This window comes from Ictalurus punctatus, chromosome 19, assembly GCF_001660625.3.
Source record: "Ictalurus punctatus breed USDA103 chromosome 19, Coco_2.0, whole genome shotgun sequence".
NCBI classification, from domain to species: domain Eukaryota; kingdom Metazoa; phylum Chordata; class Actinopteri; order Siluriformes; family Ictaluridae; genus Ictalurus; species Ictalurus punctatus.
The window spans coordinates 20,645,599-20,660,909 of NC_030434.2; the positions used below are offsets into that span (position 1 = coordinate 20,645,599).

Consider the following 15,311-nt stretch of genomic DNA (forward strand, 5'->3'; position numbering starts at 1 on the left):
ACGTTCACATATTCTCTCTCTCTCTCTCTCTCTCTCACACACACACACACACACACACAAAAGAACACACAGACACTCTGCTTTCATTTCGACGGAAGTTGTGGAGGATAAAATGTCCAGCTACTCGCGGGTTATCCATCACGCTACGAGTATCCTGTGCAGCCATAAAGGCTCCATGGAGCTGTCTCAGCTCCACAGGAAGGTCTACCAGCGGTTTGATATCAGTGACGAGCACTTCTGGTACATACTGAAAAAATGTCCGAGATTCGCAGTGGTGCGGAACAAACTGGGTGCAGAAAAAGGCGAGGCGGATTATATCGTAGTGGCCAAAACATCTCTGCGCCTGTGTAAAAATTACGCCAAGCAGGACTGCTTCGGCTGCCAGGACCTGCATCTGTGCAAATATTTCGTTTATGGAAACTGCCGCTATGGTAAAGGAAGGTAAGGACTGTGTCCTGTTACAGGCGGTGAAAACAGACCACTGGCTCGTGTTTGTCTTTTCACATATCCCTACACTTTACAAGTGGGGTGCTTGGACCCCTTGGAGCAATTCCATTTAGAGCTACAACCATTCATACGACACATCAGATATTCCTGTTAGAGAGTTATATGGCTGATTTAGACTGACGGGTTAGATTAATGTGGATAGTTTTCGTTCAGAGCATAATAAACAGCACTATGGTGGCCCACAAGGTCCTCTTTTAGGCCCCTTATTGTTCTCGTTTATTTACACCCCGCTGGATAACACCCTCCAGATGTACCCGTTTCTTGTTTCTTAAGCATGAGAACATTTATTCGTCCAGACCTCTCAAATAAATGTTCCACGCTGTAGTTTTCCTTATAAATTATTTAAAGTGTGCATTTTCCTCGCACCCCGAGTCCTGTCTCCGGCCTGTGCACACCGAGGGTTTCCTCCGAGTACTCCGGTTTCCTCCCCCAGTCCAAAGACTGCGCTGTAGGATGATTTTCATTTCCAGATAATATGTAGTGTGTGAACGTATGTGTGATTTGTGCCATGTGATGGGTTGGCACCCCGTCTAGGGTGTCCCCCCACCTTGTGACCCGAGTTCTCTGGGATAGACTAAAGATTCCCCTGTGACACTGTGTAGGTTAAGCGGTATGGTCAATGGCTATATGTATAACCAGAATTTAAGGACCAATTATGTACATTAAAACTTTGAATGCTAATTAGAGGTGCACTACATGCACCTGCCATGTATATGCCTGACAATATACAATTCCCCATAGGTCATAGGGACACAATCCTAAATTTGTTTAACCGCATTTAATCGTATATCGGCCGCTACAATGAGATCAACCAGTTGGCCAATCAATTTAATCCTACAGATCATGTGGTGATTTTATTTAGCGTACCCACCCTGAAATCAGTTCCTGGTTACATGACTTCCTCTTAGAGCTCCAGGGTAGTCCACTTCTCCACCTGATCATCAATTCCTGTAGGTCCTGGGACTTAAACCTACAACCTCAATTCCGAAAAAAAAAGTTGGGGCGCTGCATAAAATGTCAAAAAAAAAAAAACAGATTGCAATGATTTGCAAATCTCATAAACCCATATGTTATTCACAATACAACATAGAAAACAGGAAATGTACCATTTTAAGGAAATAATAAGGTCATTTTGAATTTGATGGCTGCAACATGTCTCAAAAAAGTTGGGACAGGGCAACAAAAGGCTGGAAAAGTAAGTGTTGCTAAAAAGAAACAGCTGGAGGAACATTTTGCAACTAATTAGGTTAATTGGCAACAGGTCAGTAACATGATTGGGTATAAAAAGAGTATCTTAGAGAGGCAGAGTCTCTTGGAAGTAAAGATGGGATGGAAGCATACGTTCCTCTAAAACCTTTGTATACCTTTCAGCATTGATGGTACCTTTCCAGATGTACAAGCTGACCATTCCAAAGGCACTAATGCATTTCCATACCATCAGAGATTCAGGCTTTTGAACTAAGCGCTGATTTAAAGCCAGATGGTCCCTCTCCTCTTAAGTCCTCTTTAGTTTACAGGACGCGACGTCCATGGTTTCCAAAAAGAACTTCAAATTTCGATGAAATGAAATGAAAATGCGCACACAGATTAGCGATAATTCTGAAACGTACAGGGCTCCAGGCAAAAAAAATAAAAAATATCTAGGAACCATTGGCTCCTAAACCCAAAATATTTAGGCGCCAAATCAAATTTTCAGGAGCCAAAATATAGTGATGTCATAGGATATATGATGATATCATTGTTAAAAAGCTACCTCACACTGCCTTTTCTTTCCCCTCTGTACTGTCTGCCTTTGTTTACTCTGCCTCCCATAGTTTACACAATGTATTCTTTACATACACGATATGTGCAATGTTCAGTATATCTTATTTAAATGTCCAGTCATATGTACAATTAGTTGTTTCCTGCTTATTCAGGCTCAGAGTCATGTAGCCTGCATTGAATTTTATTTTCAATTCCCTCATCTCTTTTTCTGCGACTTTATCACTAACACATTGCACTGCTTTCACGGTTGGGGTGGCACGAGGGGCAGACCTAGCAATGACACAATCCCTGGCGTTCTTACGTTTTTTTACTGTCACCATGCTTCTTCGCCGTTTCTTTTTTAAAATGACTCGAACTGGTATTGAACTCTGTTTTAGCAGTAATATCTTGTCCTGCTTTAGCACAAAATGTGCAGTACATTTTCCCATTATCCTAACGTAACCAGGCGAAGTCTTGTAGCCAAGCTGATTTAAACTGTCTCGTCGGGACGAGAGCCACAGAGACGGGAGAGGAAGACTCGACTCGCTGTGCTTCGCTGTTATCCTCTGTGAAAGGTTGCACACCGATTGAAACGGGCTGGGATTCAAATTTCACTTCAGAACTTTCACTGGTCGAGTTGGTGTCAACATTGTCGGCATCTGATGTAGAGGAGGCAGGGTTTGGACGGACAGGGAATGAGAAAAAGTCTGATATTTATCGTTTGAGCATTTGGTTTTCTTCTCAGCTGGCTAACGTTAGTTAACTACGCAGTTAGCTAGCCTACATGTAACGTATAAATTCAAATTCCAACGAACTAAACCACATGAAACTAAATTAAACACCTTTAATAAAGTTTACACGTGCAACTTTTTAACCTGATAAACGTGACGCTAAACCTGTTTCTGTCCATCTATACAGCCGACGCTTCAACCCCTGTAGGACAAGACTGCAGAGTTTCTTTACTGGAAAGCATACAGGAGTGCACGCGATAGTGCAGGTAGACGCAGGCACAAGAGGAGATGACAGTTCAGTAGCCTAACACAAGACGTATCGTAATTTCTATTTAATCTGTTTTTAATTTTGTCTGTGGGTGACGGTGGCCACTGGCGACTGGCAGAAAAAACATGGTCGCAAAATGAAAAAGCCCGTCACATTGGCGACCGTTTTAGTCGCCATCTGGAGCCCTGACGTGTATATCTCAACTCAAACATACAAACTAGCGACTGATTATTCAAATTAAAATAATATCTTTTATCAATTTAAATCTCAATCACATCTTCTCATTACTGTAAACTTCTTTTCTCAATAGTACAGCTAAATAAAATAAATAGAACAATAAATAAGAACATATCAATTCTCATGGAAATAAGATTTTGTCCAAACAAACAGGGACATTGAAGCAGGATGGAACATATAGTATGTATAAACTGGATATAAAACTGTGGTTCACGCAATCAAACCATTTAAGCTCTTGTCGTTTTGTTGTTGTTGTTGTTTTTAAAAATGGCCGACTGGTACTTCCAAATCCTCTTTCTAAAAAGTTCTACTGATCATTTGAGAGGTTCTTGGCCAAAATAGCAAGCATATCCACCAGCGATGATTCGATACACCATTACCACTGCGGCTAAACGCTCTCTCTGACGCAGAATTAAGCGTGTATGCAGATATTTCTGTGCTAGTTTGCCTAGCCTAGGGAAGTCTACTTTGTGAAACATGTAAATGTGAGCATTGAGTTCAGCAACCACTACTTCTCTATCTGATCTCTACCATAGGATCAAATCAGAGTTTTCTTCATGGCTTTAGCAGCAGGTGGATTTTACACTGGAGTGGACCGAGTGCCTTGTTCACAGATTCCAGCACCTGCCATGAGGGCAGTAGGTGTCACACTTTGTGGTCTGTAGAGAGAACCTTGGACAAAGCGTTTTGCTGCTCAAGGACTCTTGCTATCATTTTGTGAGTGAAACCCCATTGTATTGAGCGGTCTGTCACCATGGCATGCTCTGGGAGGTTGAGCTCTCTTTGTGCTTCCCACAAGGCCAGTCTTTTCTCCCAGCTGTGGGAGAAGTGTCTCACTATCTATCTTCCTGCATATCCCAGTAGCCCTGTTAATGCATTGTGCATTATCTTTCACAGCATTTCCTGTGAATGATGAGTGTGAAAAAACACAAAACATTTACTTACTACAGCGACCTTGCAAAACATTTTACTATTCACACGCTGATTACATGCCCAGTTCCAAACTAATAGCATAAAACAGCATAAATATAAAAATTACAACAAACGGTTAATATTCATATCAAGTCGCCATCCTAATGAATGCAGTAGTAGGCAAATCGCTGTTGCAGATGTGTCTTTTACACACACACATCTCTTACAGAATTATGTTTCATGCTAATAATTAGCCCTAAATTGTTTTATTCTTAAATCGACGGTCCAACTACCTCAAACCCCCCATGGTTAATTGCTGTCCTCTTAAAAAGTACACTAGTACTATTGAACTTATCGATGGCCAGATGAAGTCTATTCCCAAAGCACTGGGATCCAGTCCACTGATGAAGCTCCACCACTTTGGCACTGACTACGTTGACGTGGACAGCAGGGAAACTAATTATTGACCTTATTCTGAATAAGACAACATTGTGATTAAGGTGTTTACATGAGTTGCTTTTAGAATATTCCTTTCATGTTCCCGTTTTACATTTTATAGAACATAGATTGATTAACAGCACACGTCATTACGTCACCATGCCACACCGTCCGACGTTCCTCCAGAATTTCACGTATCGACATACAGTTGGTCTTCGTTATGGGACCGTATACCGTTTTGGGTGTTTCATTTTTAATTTTACGAACGGTTCAAGTGCGGATAATTATTTGTGATGCTATATGTGCACATAGACGACTGCTTGAAGCCGTGGGCTGTGTCCCAAACCGCGTACTTACCTACTGTATATTAGCCGAAATACATGTAGTTCTCCTACTATATAGTAAGTAAGTACGCGGTTTCAGATGCAGCTCTTGTTTGGCGTCAAACGGTTGAGCGCTGCCGTGTGTGTACGTGCCCTGTCGCACAATGCGGTGAAAACTCCCACACGATGTTAATAGTGTGATTAAGGTGTGTACATGTCTGTAACGCACGTTGATAATGCGACTAAAACAGGAATACTCCACACGTCTCAATTCCATTTGTGTTTACTCCGAGTGTGACTTTAGTCGGATTAAGGTCATCAGTAATCGCTGTTTACATGCTAGTTTCTTAATCAGAGTATCGCCGTAATCTGTTTAATATTGTAGTATTGGTGTCCATGTAAACGTACTGAATGTTAGTGCCGTTGTCTGTCGTGATAGCAACCTGACGCTCATTCATTTTAAAAAGCTCTCTGCATACAATGGCGTTTTAAAACACTTTCCAAAAATTTCTCGTCCACACTCTGAAAACTCCTACATCCCGATACCGCGCGTGCGTAAAAAGTAAGACGCTTTGGCCCGCGTCATCTCCATCAGGCGTTTTTTTTTTTTAACAATGCGATATGAAGGTTGTACAAAGTGACATTAATCTTTAACCAAGCTATCGAACTAGATATCAGGCACAACACCTACAGTACAACATCCTCCACCGTCTTGCTTGTTTCGAGTCGAGTGGGTCACATGACTAGAAATGCGTCATTGTTTTGGAACTAAAAATATAACACGTCCGTTTTCTCAGTCCACACTACAACGCCACAATGCTGTTTTCAAATTTATCCATTTGGGAGAGCGTTCTTGAAAAGCTCCGTTTTTGCTGGACTAAAATGCCGTCTCCATGTGGACAGAGAACCAAAACGTAGAGAAAAGATGGGTTTCCAGATTTTTCCGGTTAGATGTTGACGTAGCCTAAGAGCCTAAAGAGTGCAGTATGGAGTCCCACAAGGTTCTCTTTGAGGTCCTTATTTGTTGTTGCTGTATTTGAAGCCCCTTGGACAACTCACAAATTTATGTATAATCTTCTATATATATTTATATATACACAATATATATATATTGTGTGTGTGTAAATAATTGGTCCATAACAGATTTGAGGTAGTGGCTCAACAGTTAAGGCTGTGGGTTGCTGATCAGAAGGTCGGGGGCTCCAGGGGCACTGTATCATGTTTGACCCTGCGCTCTGACCCCAGCTTCCTAACGAGCTGGGATATGCGAAGAAAAGAATTTCACTGTGCTGTAATGTTTACGACAAATAAAGGATTCTTCTTCTTCTAAATTTAGGTTATTGGGTTATGTATAATTTTTGTATTTATAATTTTGCATAGTGTTTACAAGGATGTCTGATATAATTGACATAGTGTGTGTGTGTGTGTGTGTGTGTGTGTGTGTGTGTGTGTGTGTGTGTGTGGGACATTTGACATTTAGGAAGGAATGTAAGTTCTCCCATAACATTCAGTCTGAGCATAACTTTCCCCTGCTCCGTGAGTGCACTCTTCACGAGCTTCATGAGGAAGACCTCTTCCTCCTCCTGCTACAGAACGACCCTGCACTACTACCTGAGGTGAAGGCAGACACACCATTCAGAACAAACATGCACACACACGCACACGCACAGTGGCCACCTTAACTTCTCCCGTACCATAACCTGTGCAACCAGATTTGAGGAATTCTGCTTTGTCATTATTCTTCCTCACCATCATCATCATCATCAGTGTTGCACTCAGAAGGAAAATGACTCACTGAAGCATGACTGGCTCTCTGTACAAGTCGCACATTTGTACTTAAAACCGAACAGTCGAGTGCTTCTAAAGGACGCCATCGTCCGTGTCTCAAATATTGCTTATACAGTTGAGTGCAAAAGTTTGCATACCCTCAAGGCAAAAGGAAGAAGTGTCTGTTTTCGGTTTCGCAGATGCTCCTTTATCCTCACAGGTAATGAACTGCTAGTAATGAGCGATTAAAAGTGAAAATAATCATCCATGTCATAACGAGTTATATGACGCAATATTGTTGTATGAACTCCCTTCACCTTTATTACCGCCTCCAGCTTCATTCCTATCTTTTGGATCATTTCATTTGTAATATTCACGCCTCTTCACAAAGTCTTGATTCTGATTGGTCAGGAGGTGTTGATTGATTAGTTTTCTATAACAGCAGCTCTGACAGTAATCATCACCGGTTCAAATTGTTTTGCTATTCATTTTACCTTGTTTCATTTTCACCGCGTTGGAAATATTTTTAGTTTTAGATTCTAAATGACAAGAAGAATTTTTTTTTTTTTTTTTTTTCTCATTCAAAAATCATGCCACATGCAAAGTTTTGCTCTCAGCTGTATTTGCTGTTCATCCAAATTCAAACCCGTGTCTTGTGCAGAATATAAACTATTGAGTGCACTACTGATGCGAAAATAGATCATAAATAACACACTTTAGGTTGTATGTGATCGTGTATGAGGGCGTTCAGACGCACTCACAAGGCGGCTCACCCGAATGTCTTGCTTTTGCACTGGCTAAAATATTTCCACCTCGAATTCTCCCCAAGTCTGAAAGTAAACTGCTAATATTTGCTGTGCATTTCTCTGTGTGTGTGTATATGACTCATCTTTGGCCATTATTTAAGTTTCATTTCAAGACGAGCTATTTCTGCGTTCTAGGTACCGCCCCTGCTGTTCGAAACGCCTCTCTCAGTGCTCTGAAATGAGACACGGTTTTCAGAAAAGGATAAAATACAGCCGTATTTGAACAGGAGGTGCACTTTGACGCACAGGCGTAGATTGTTTAAGTGTAAAGACAGCGAGTTACCCTGCTGAATTGATTTAATTTGTTTAAAAAAAAAAAAAAAAAAAAAGGGTTCCAGTTTCGCATCAAGTGACGGTTTAGTGTGATTTAAATAGAAGTAAAAACAGATGTTTTTAAAAGGAAAAAAAAAAAAAGAAAGAAAAAATGAAGGAAAATAAAACCAAAAGAAGGAAAGTGTGTCCGCTTGGATGAAGAATTGCACATGAACGGATTTTGGTGGATGTTTCACAGTGAAGGAGCCTCACCCTGTTCAATGTGATGTGTGGGAGATGACATACGACGCAATTTTTTTAAAAAAAAAAAAAAAAAAAAAAAAAGAAGGAAAAAAAAAGAAAGAAGGAGAAAAAAAAAAAAAAAAAAAAAAAGACCGGTTGAAAATATTGGAGATGAAAGACCTGTAAGTCTTGAGGTAAAGTAGAGGTTTGGAAAAGCATTGTGGTGTAAATGGTAATTGATTATCTTTAGCGTTTTCAATGTGTGTTCGTGTGAATGTGCATGCACGTGTGCTAGTACTTCCTTTTTCCAGTTCTGTTTTGCCGTTTCGTCTCCTGACGCCGCCGTGCTTTATCCGTGTGCAGGTGTGCTCCCACTACAATAAGGGTTCGGGGCTGTTCGGGTCCTGCACCTTTAAGGAAAACTGCACTAAAGTGCACATGTGCCAGCACTTTGTGCAGGGCGATTGCATCTTCGGTACCAAGTGCAAGCGGCTTCACCGCGTAGACGAGTACAGCCGCAGGATGCTGGAGGAGCGCGGCCTCGGCAACGACATCATCCAGGACCTGCCCTACCTCTACCAGAACGTTTACTACCTGAGCGCCAATGCTGCAGATGCAGGTAGGTGTGGAGATCCGGAAAGCCGAGCTTGTGGTTGTGCCGCACAAGGATGCGAATAGTGTTGTTTATTAGTGCAAACAGGAGCATAATGGCAGCATTTAACATTATTAATCATGATGTTTGAATGGACTGAATTTGAAAAGCTGTTAGATACACAGGAAGATTTTATGTTGTAGGATAAAACGTGAAAATATTTTGAGTTTGTGTTCACCACAGACCTTATTTCAAGGTTTTAACCGAAATCCCATTCAAAAAAAACCCTTTGGGATGAAACCGAAGTGCTAAAATGCTAACTCGCTTCCGGGTTTTGGCGTTACTAAATGAAGTCATCCCTGCACCGCTCTATGGTGACTGGCTGTAAGTTTAGGAAGCGCTCTGATATTAACTGACTCCTAGAAGCCCCGCCCCCTTCCCGCCATCTCACAGTAGAAATTTTTAGGTTAATGAATATTTTTAAATCAAATCCATCAATGTATGTTCGATTTTGCTAACATGAGACAACTATAAACTTAACATTAGCATTCTTTTGACCGAAATGAAAATTAGATAATTAACGTGTGTGTGTGTGTTTTCCAGAGAGGATTTCTGAGCCAGTAAGCAGATCCTTAGAACTGGTAGAAGAGAAGAATGAAATTTGTCTCCACTTCATTAGAAGAAACTGCAGATTTCAGGGTCTGTCTCACACTTTTTATGCTTTCAATCTGATTTTTCAGTCCGCATCGTCTTTCTTTCTTTTTCTCCCCTTTTTTAAAATTCTGTAGTCCTGTTTTGGTTTTGTGTTGTAAGAAGATACTTGGCCAATCTGTGTTTAGAGCAGTGCAAACTGGTGCATTTTAATCTGCCGTATAAATGGGAGGTGAACGAGGGGAATGGATGGAGGGACCTGCGAGGGATGGAGGAGATTGAGCGAGCCTTCTGCGACCCGAAGAACATATTCGGGTCAGTAAACACGTGCACACAAATGCACAAACTCTGTTGTTTTTAATCGTCATTGATACTTATTTTCTTCTGCTCGCTGGTCCAGTCCAGGCTCGAAGCCGGTGGATTTTCAGACGATGACCAGGTCTGGGCATCCAGTGCGCCGTCTCTCCACAGTCTCGTCCATCACCAAGCCCTCACACTACGTCCTGACCACGCGGTGGGTGTGGTACTACAAGGGGGACCACGATAACTGGATCGAGTACGGCAGGCCGGTGAGAGACGACGGCAAGGTTAACAAAGCTTGTATTGTCCTGCTGTGCACTTATGATTTTGTGTGTGTGTGTGTGTGTGTGTGTGTGTGTGTGTGTGTGTGTGACTTTGTCAGGACGATAAGCACCGTGTGACATCTGTAAAGTCCAGCGATCTGGAGGAAGCGTTTCTGACGGACAGCAACGCTGAGGTCACGGTTATAAAGGGCAACAGACATTACTTTGTCAGTTTCCAAGGTAACCAGACATTTTAAAAAAAATTTCAGAAAATTTAAAAACACACACTTACAATAGTTTTATGTACAAACAGTACTCAGAATAGGAACAACTGATCTGCATTTCATACGCCTGATCCCGCCTACTTGTTCTTTTATTTATTCATTTTAAAGCATATCCTTCAGTAAGTATAGGGAGACTGATAGGAAAAGGATGTGGTTTTGTGAGTCCGGACCCGCAGCCGGATCCTGAGAGTGTAAGAGATGAAGTATTTAATGAAAATTATAATGTTCTCAGTTTATTTGTACGTTATGACCACATCGTAATGTGTAGGTGTGATATCCAGACATTTCCTTCTCATTTAATTTCACCAGACTAAAGAAATGCAAGAACAGAAATACTAGCAAATAATTATTTAGTTTTGGACCAAATTAAGGGTGGGTCAAGTCCAGCAAACTATTAAAGTGCACCTATGATGGTTTTTCAAATATTACCTTTCATGTAGTGTGATATAAAGCCGTTTGTGAATGTAAAAAGTCTGCAAAGTTTCAAACGTCAAAGCGTACGACAAACGGAGTTATTGACTCCTAAAAGAAGGAATCGATACTGAACAGCTGAAACGAGTCGTTAGTGATTCCAGACTTTACTTCCTGTACTAACCTACGTAGGTTTGTAACAAAAAGCCCCGCCTCTGGTCTTCATCCGCTGCTCGCTGACAGCGGTAGACCAATCACAACAGACTGGGACTTCTGACCAATCAGAGCAGAGTATGCTCTCTGAAAGGAGGAGTGTAGAATGAATCTTTTAGAACGAATCATTTAACGAGTCGTTTGTGACACTGAGGGGGGGAAATGATAATGCTGCAGTTTAAATTATGAGCACGTTAAAGTGTTTTTTTACCTCGGATCTATCATCTATTGTATGAGACCTTTAAACCATAATAGGTGCGCTTTAAAGTAACAAAAAACATTCAATTAATACAATACATAACAGGGTCAAACCAGAAGACCGTCCTCTTCTACAGTGTCCTATTATAGCTCACAATTCGGGAAATTGCACCTTCACGACGTACAATCGAGTGTAAAATTTGCCTCGTGCATGATTGCATTATAAATATCTTAATATGTTTATTGTAATAATGAAGGCTCAATTCTGACACGCCCCGATGGTCATTATATGTTGTAGTTTGTGCAAATTTAATTTGTGTAGATTTTTGACAATGCCATAAATGTGGACGAGCTAAACAAGGAGGATACCACGTCGTTCAGTTCTACAGTCTGATTGGTCAGAGGGTGTTGATTTAGTTTTCTATAACAGCAGCTCTGATGGTAGTTCTGACTTCATGGCAAATCAAAGGTTTATATATTTATGTACGTGTTCTTATACATTATTGTTTCTATAGTAACAGCTCGCACATGGACTTGTAAGGCAGATACTTCATCATTAACTGTAAACAGAATAAAAAGTATGATTGGGTATTGTTAGCTTTGGCAATTTGATGCGGTACGATTGAGGTCGTAAGTTTACCTACGCTTTGCAGAATCCCTACCACCAGAAAAAAAAGAGAGCTCATAAAAATGGCATTTTTTAAATTTACTCCTGCCTTGAAAAAGCTATTCCACATAACAGATGTTTACATGTAGCCCATAAGACACAATAATAACTGAATTTACACAAATGAACCAGTTCAAAAGTTTACATACGCGTGATTATTAACACTGTGTGTCGTTACCTAGACGATCAACGACTGTGTTTATGTTGTGTGAGAGTTGTTCATGAGTCACTTGTTTGTCCTGAGCAGTTAAACCGCCCACTGTTCTACAGAAAAATCCTCCAGGTCCTGCACATTCTTTACTTTTCCAGCATCTTCTGCATATTTGACCCCTTTCCAACAGTGACTATATGATGTCGAGACCCATCTTTTCACACTGAGGACGACTGAGGGACTCGTACACGACTTTTACAAAAGTGTAAACATTCACTGAGGCTCAAGAAGGCAACACGATACATTAAGAGCCAGGGGGGTGTAAACTTTTGAACAGGATGATCGGTGTAAATTGTTATATTGTTTAAAGATCTTTTTTTTTTTTTCTTTTCTTTCCATATTTCATACTCATATTCATTTTGAAGACAAAATAATAACAATTTACTCCGATCATCCTGTTCAAAAGTTTACACCCCCCTGGCTCTTAATGTATCGTATTGGCTTCTTGAGCATCAGTGAATGTTTGCACCTTTTAGGAGAGGAATAAAACACTTCAGAACGTGCTGTTATAGGAAGATAATCCACTTCACGGCGATAACAGTAATTCCGTTTTATATCAGGCCGCATTACACCGTACTATAACCGCACGCCTCCAAGTGTTTTATCTCTTACATATTTCTGATAGTTAAAAGATTTTGAAACCCATCATGAGGAAACTCGTAGCTTTTATAATGGAGCTTTAAAATGCTGTAATTAATTCGCAGTCAGGACTGATTACAGTTTGCTATGAATTTAAATTCAATTGGGTGTCGAATGCTGTTGGGCCGACCCGCTCTTATTAACATTAATGACTCTGTGTTGCAGATATGTACCAGAGAAACCCCAAACACAACACCAAGAGGAAAGTACGCCGGCGGCCATGCTTCGTTTCCATCAGCGAGGTGGAAAGTCAAATAGCATAGTGAAATACACACGCGCACGCACACACAGATGTGCATATACCTACTGATATTTGATTCTGTACAGCACTGAGCGACAGTCCATGGTGTGTCCTTACACTTTGAGTACATTCTCAATGCACAGTGACGGACTATAGTGGAAATGTTTATATAAAGACTTTGAGCCATGAGGGAAGTCGAAATGAAGTGTAACCATCACGTTAGCGTTAACAAAATACTATATTGGCAAACAGTGGATTATGTTAGAATTTACAATATGTTACATTTAAAAAAAAAACAAAAAAAAAACACATATGTAAATGGTGTACGGGTTAAAAATGTTATCTTTTATCCTTAAACCAAACATTTCTCAGTACAAAAGTGCCCGGTTACGGCTCTGAATCATTTTGTTATTAATGAATATAAATAATTAGTACATATTACTCTTCCCTGTCAATCAGAGTGGCGTTCGCCAATAGTGGCCATCAGTGAGCTCATGTATGTGGAAGAGGGCTGATTGCTCTTAGCTCTGAGCAGCAGTTTGAATAGATTCTGTTGGCTGGCTTGATATGTTTGAGGAAGATATGTTTAGTAGTAGGGCTTTTCGAGTTGTTATTTGTTTTTCCCCCCTCAGTGTATCACAGGTCGCGTTGTGATGTTCGGTGAATGCAGAATGAACTACAGTTCCGTTGCCGAAATATTTTCTGCTTTGTTTTGTAACCATGTGTTGGTTTATTTTTTTATTGAACAGTATTTCATTGTGAGAGAGTGGTTCATTTCTGTAACCATCAACAATAAATTTTTCCTGCCATTCTTGACCCTCTTTTATGATTTGAACATTTGTTATCCATTATGATGCAAACATCTGAGGCTGTGTCAGCATTGTCACTGCTCTTTAATTATGTATTCTGATTAGTTCTTTAGTTAGCATGCGTGGCTAATAATTTCATACTATAACCACTAGGGGGTGCTGGTGCGGAGCTTGAAGAAAGGACTAAGATGATAGAAATGTACATATGCTAATATTAGAAAGTGGAGTTTGTGGTGTTTTTTTTAAGATTTATACTCAGATGTATTTGGTTTATACTTGTAGTAGTGAGGACAATGTAATGTACTGTAGTGTGTGTGTGTGTGTGTGTGTGTGTGTGTGTGTGTGTGTGTGTGTGTGTGTGTGTGTGTGTGTGAAGTCACAGCTGAGGTGAAACATGATGTTCTGTGAGACACCCCCTTCATAAATATTAAATCAGTGCTGATAAATACAGACTCATAACTTTAATATCCGGTTCAATTTATTTTACTTGTTTACTTGTACTTGTTTTCCTGTAAAAGACATTGACACAAAGCAGGTTTACAGATATCCTGATGTAGATTTAGATCTTTAACGAGCAAGCCGGAGGTGACGGTGATGAAGAAATGCTCCCTGAGACAACATGAGGAAGAAACCTTGAGAGGAACCAGACTCCAAAGGGAACCCGTCGTCCTCTGAGCGACACCGTATAGTAAAATTATAGGTCATTACAGTACAGAGGTGTAGAAGAGTAAAGGCAAACAGGACTAAGTGTGTTACAGGATCTTCAGATTTGAAGAAGAGTCCTGGGAGGAGCACTGGACAGTCTTTATGATTACACAGTTTTTAGCTACAAATTGCTGACTTTTAAAAGGTGTCATTGAAACCATTATTTTTATGACCGTGTTATAAGCACTTTGTTAGCAAACCTAAATACTGTGAGATATATTGTGCATCATGAAAGTAATGTGTTGGTTGTTTTCCCCCCATATCAGACCTCTACACTAAGCTATTACTTATGGTAGCGGTTGCTTCTCACTCTCGCATTCAGTTATCACTTTGTCCTGGTCAGAGTCATGGTAGATCCGGTGCCTATCCCAGGAACACTGGGCGTGAGGCAGGAATACACTCTGAATGGTGTGCCAGTCCATCACAGGGCACCGCTCACACTTATTCACACACTCATTTACACCTAGGAGCAATTTATTTTGCATCTAATGCTGTGTTTTGGGAGCTGGGAGGAACCGGGGAACCGGGAGGAATCCCGTGGTTGCTTCTCCGAATGTTAAATAACTAATCTTAGCTCTTTGCAAAGAACATGCTTACACCAACAATGACCATTTCTTTGAAAGAGATGATACCCCAAACTAAATGTTTGTCACATTGTGTTATTCTTCAGGACCAGAGGATTACTGCTACTGCAGCTAATACTACTATTACTGCTACTGCTGCAAATACTCCTACTGCAACTAATACGACTATTACTGCTACTGCAACTAATACGACTATTACTGCTACTGCTGCTACTACTGTTACTACTGCTAATACTACTGCTACTAATACAACTACTACTGCTAATACTACTACTGCTACTAATACAACTATTACTGCTAATACTACTACTGCTAC

At 40.5% G+C, this 15,311-nt stretch overlaps 1 protein-coding gene across 1 annotated transcript; it reads left to right on the forward strand.

The window, feature by feature from the left end:
* The first annotated feature begins 11 nt into the window (after window positions 1-11).
* Window positions 12-13,713, forward strand: parp12b (poly (ADP-ribose) polymerase family, member 12b). Its single transcript, XM_017494041.3, has 8 exons — window positions 12-441; window positions 6,640-6,775; window positions 8,591-8,846; window positions 9,423-9,518; window positions 9,659-9,785; window positions 9,871-10,039; window positions 10,153-10,273; window positions 12,822-13,713. The coding sequence occupies exons 1-8, from the start codon at window positions 113-115 to the stop codon at window positions 12,917-12,919; spliced, it is 1,332 nt and encodes a 443-aa protein (XP_017349530.1). The 5' UTR covers window positions 12-112; the 3' UTR covers window positions 12,920-13,713.
* Window positions 13,714-15,311: the final 1,598 nt, after the last annotated feature.

Excerpts from the sequence above, each read along its gene's own strand:
- parp12b (XM_017494041.3), top strand. The coding sequence starts at position 113 with ATGTCCAGCTACTCGCGGGTTATCCATCACGCTACGAGTATCCTGTGC. Across the intron at positions 442-6,639 it reads TGCCGCTATGGTAAAGGAAG|GAAGGAATGTAAGTTCTCCC; the intron begins GTAAGGACTGTG and ends TTTGACATTTAG. Across the intron at positions 9,786-9,870 it reads GACCCGAAGAACATATTCGG|TCCAGGCTCGAAGCCGGTGG; the intron begins GTCAGTAAACAC and ends TCGCTGGTCCAG.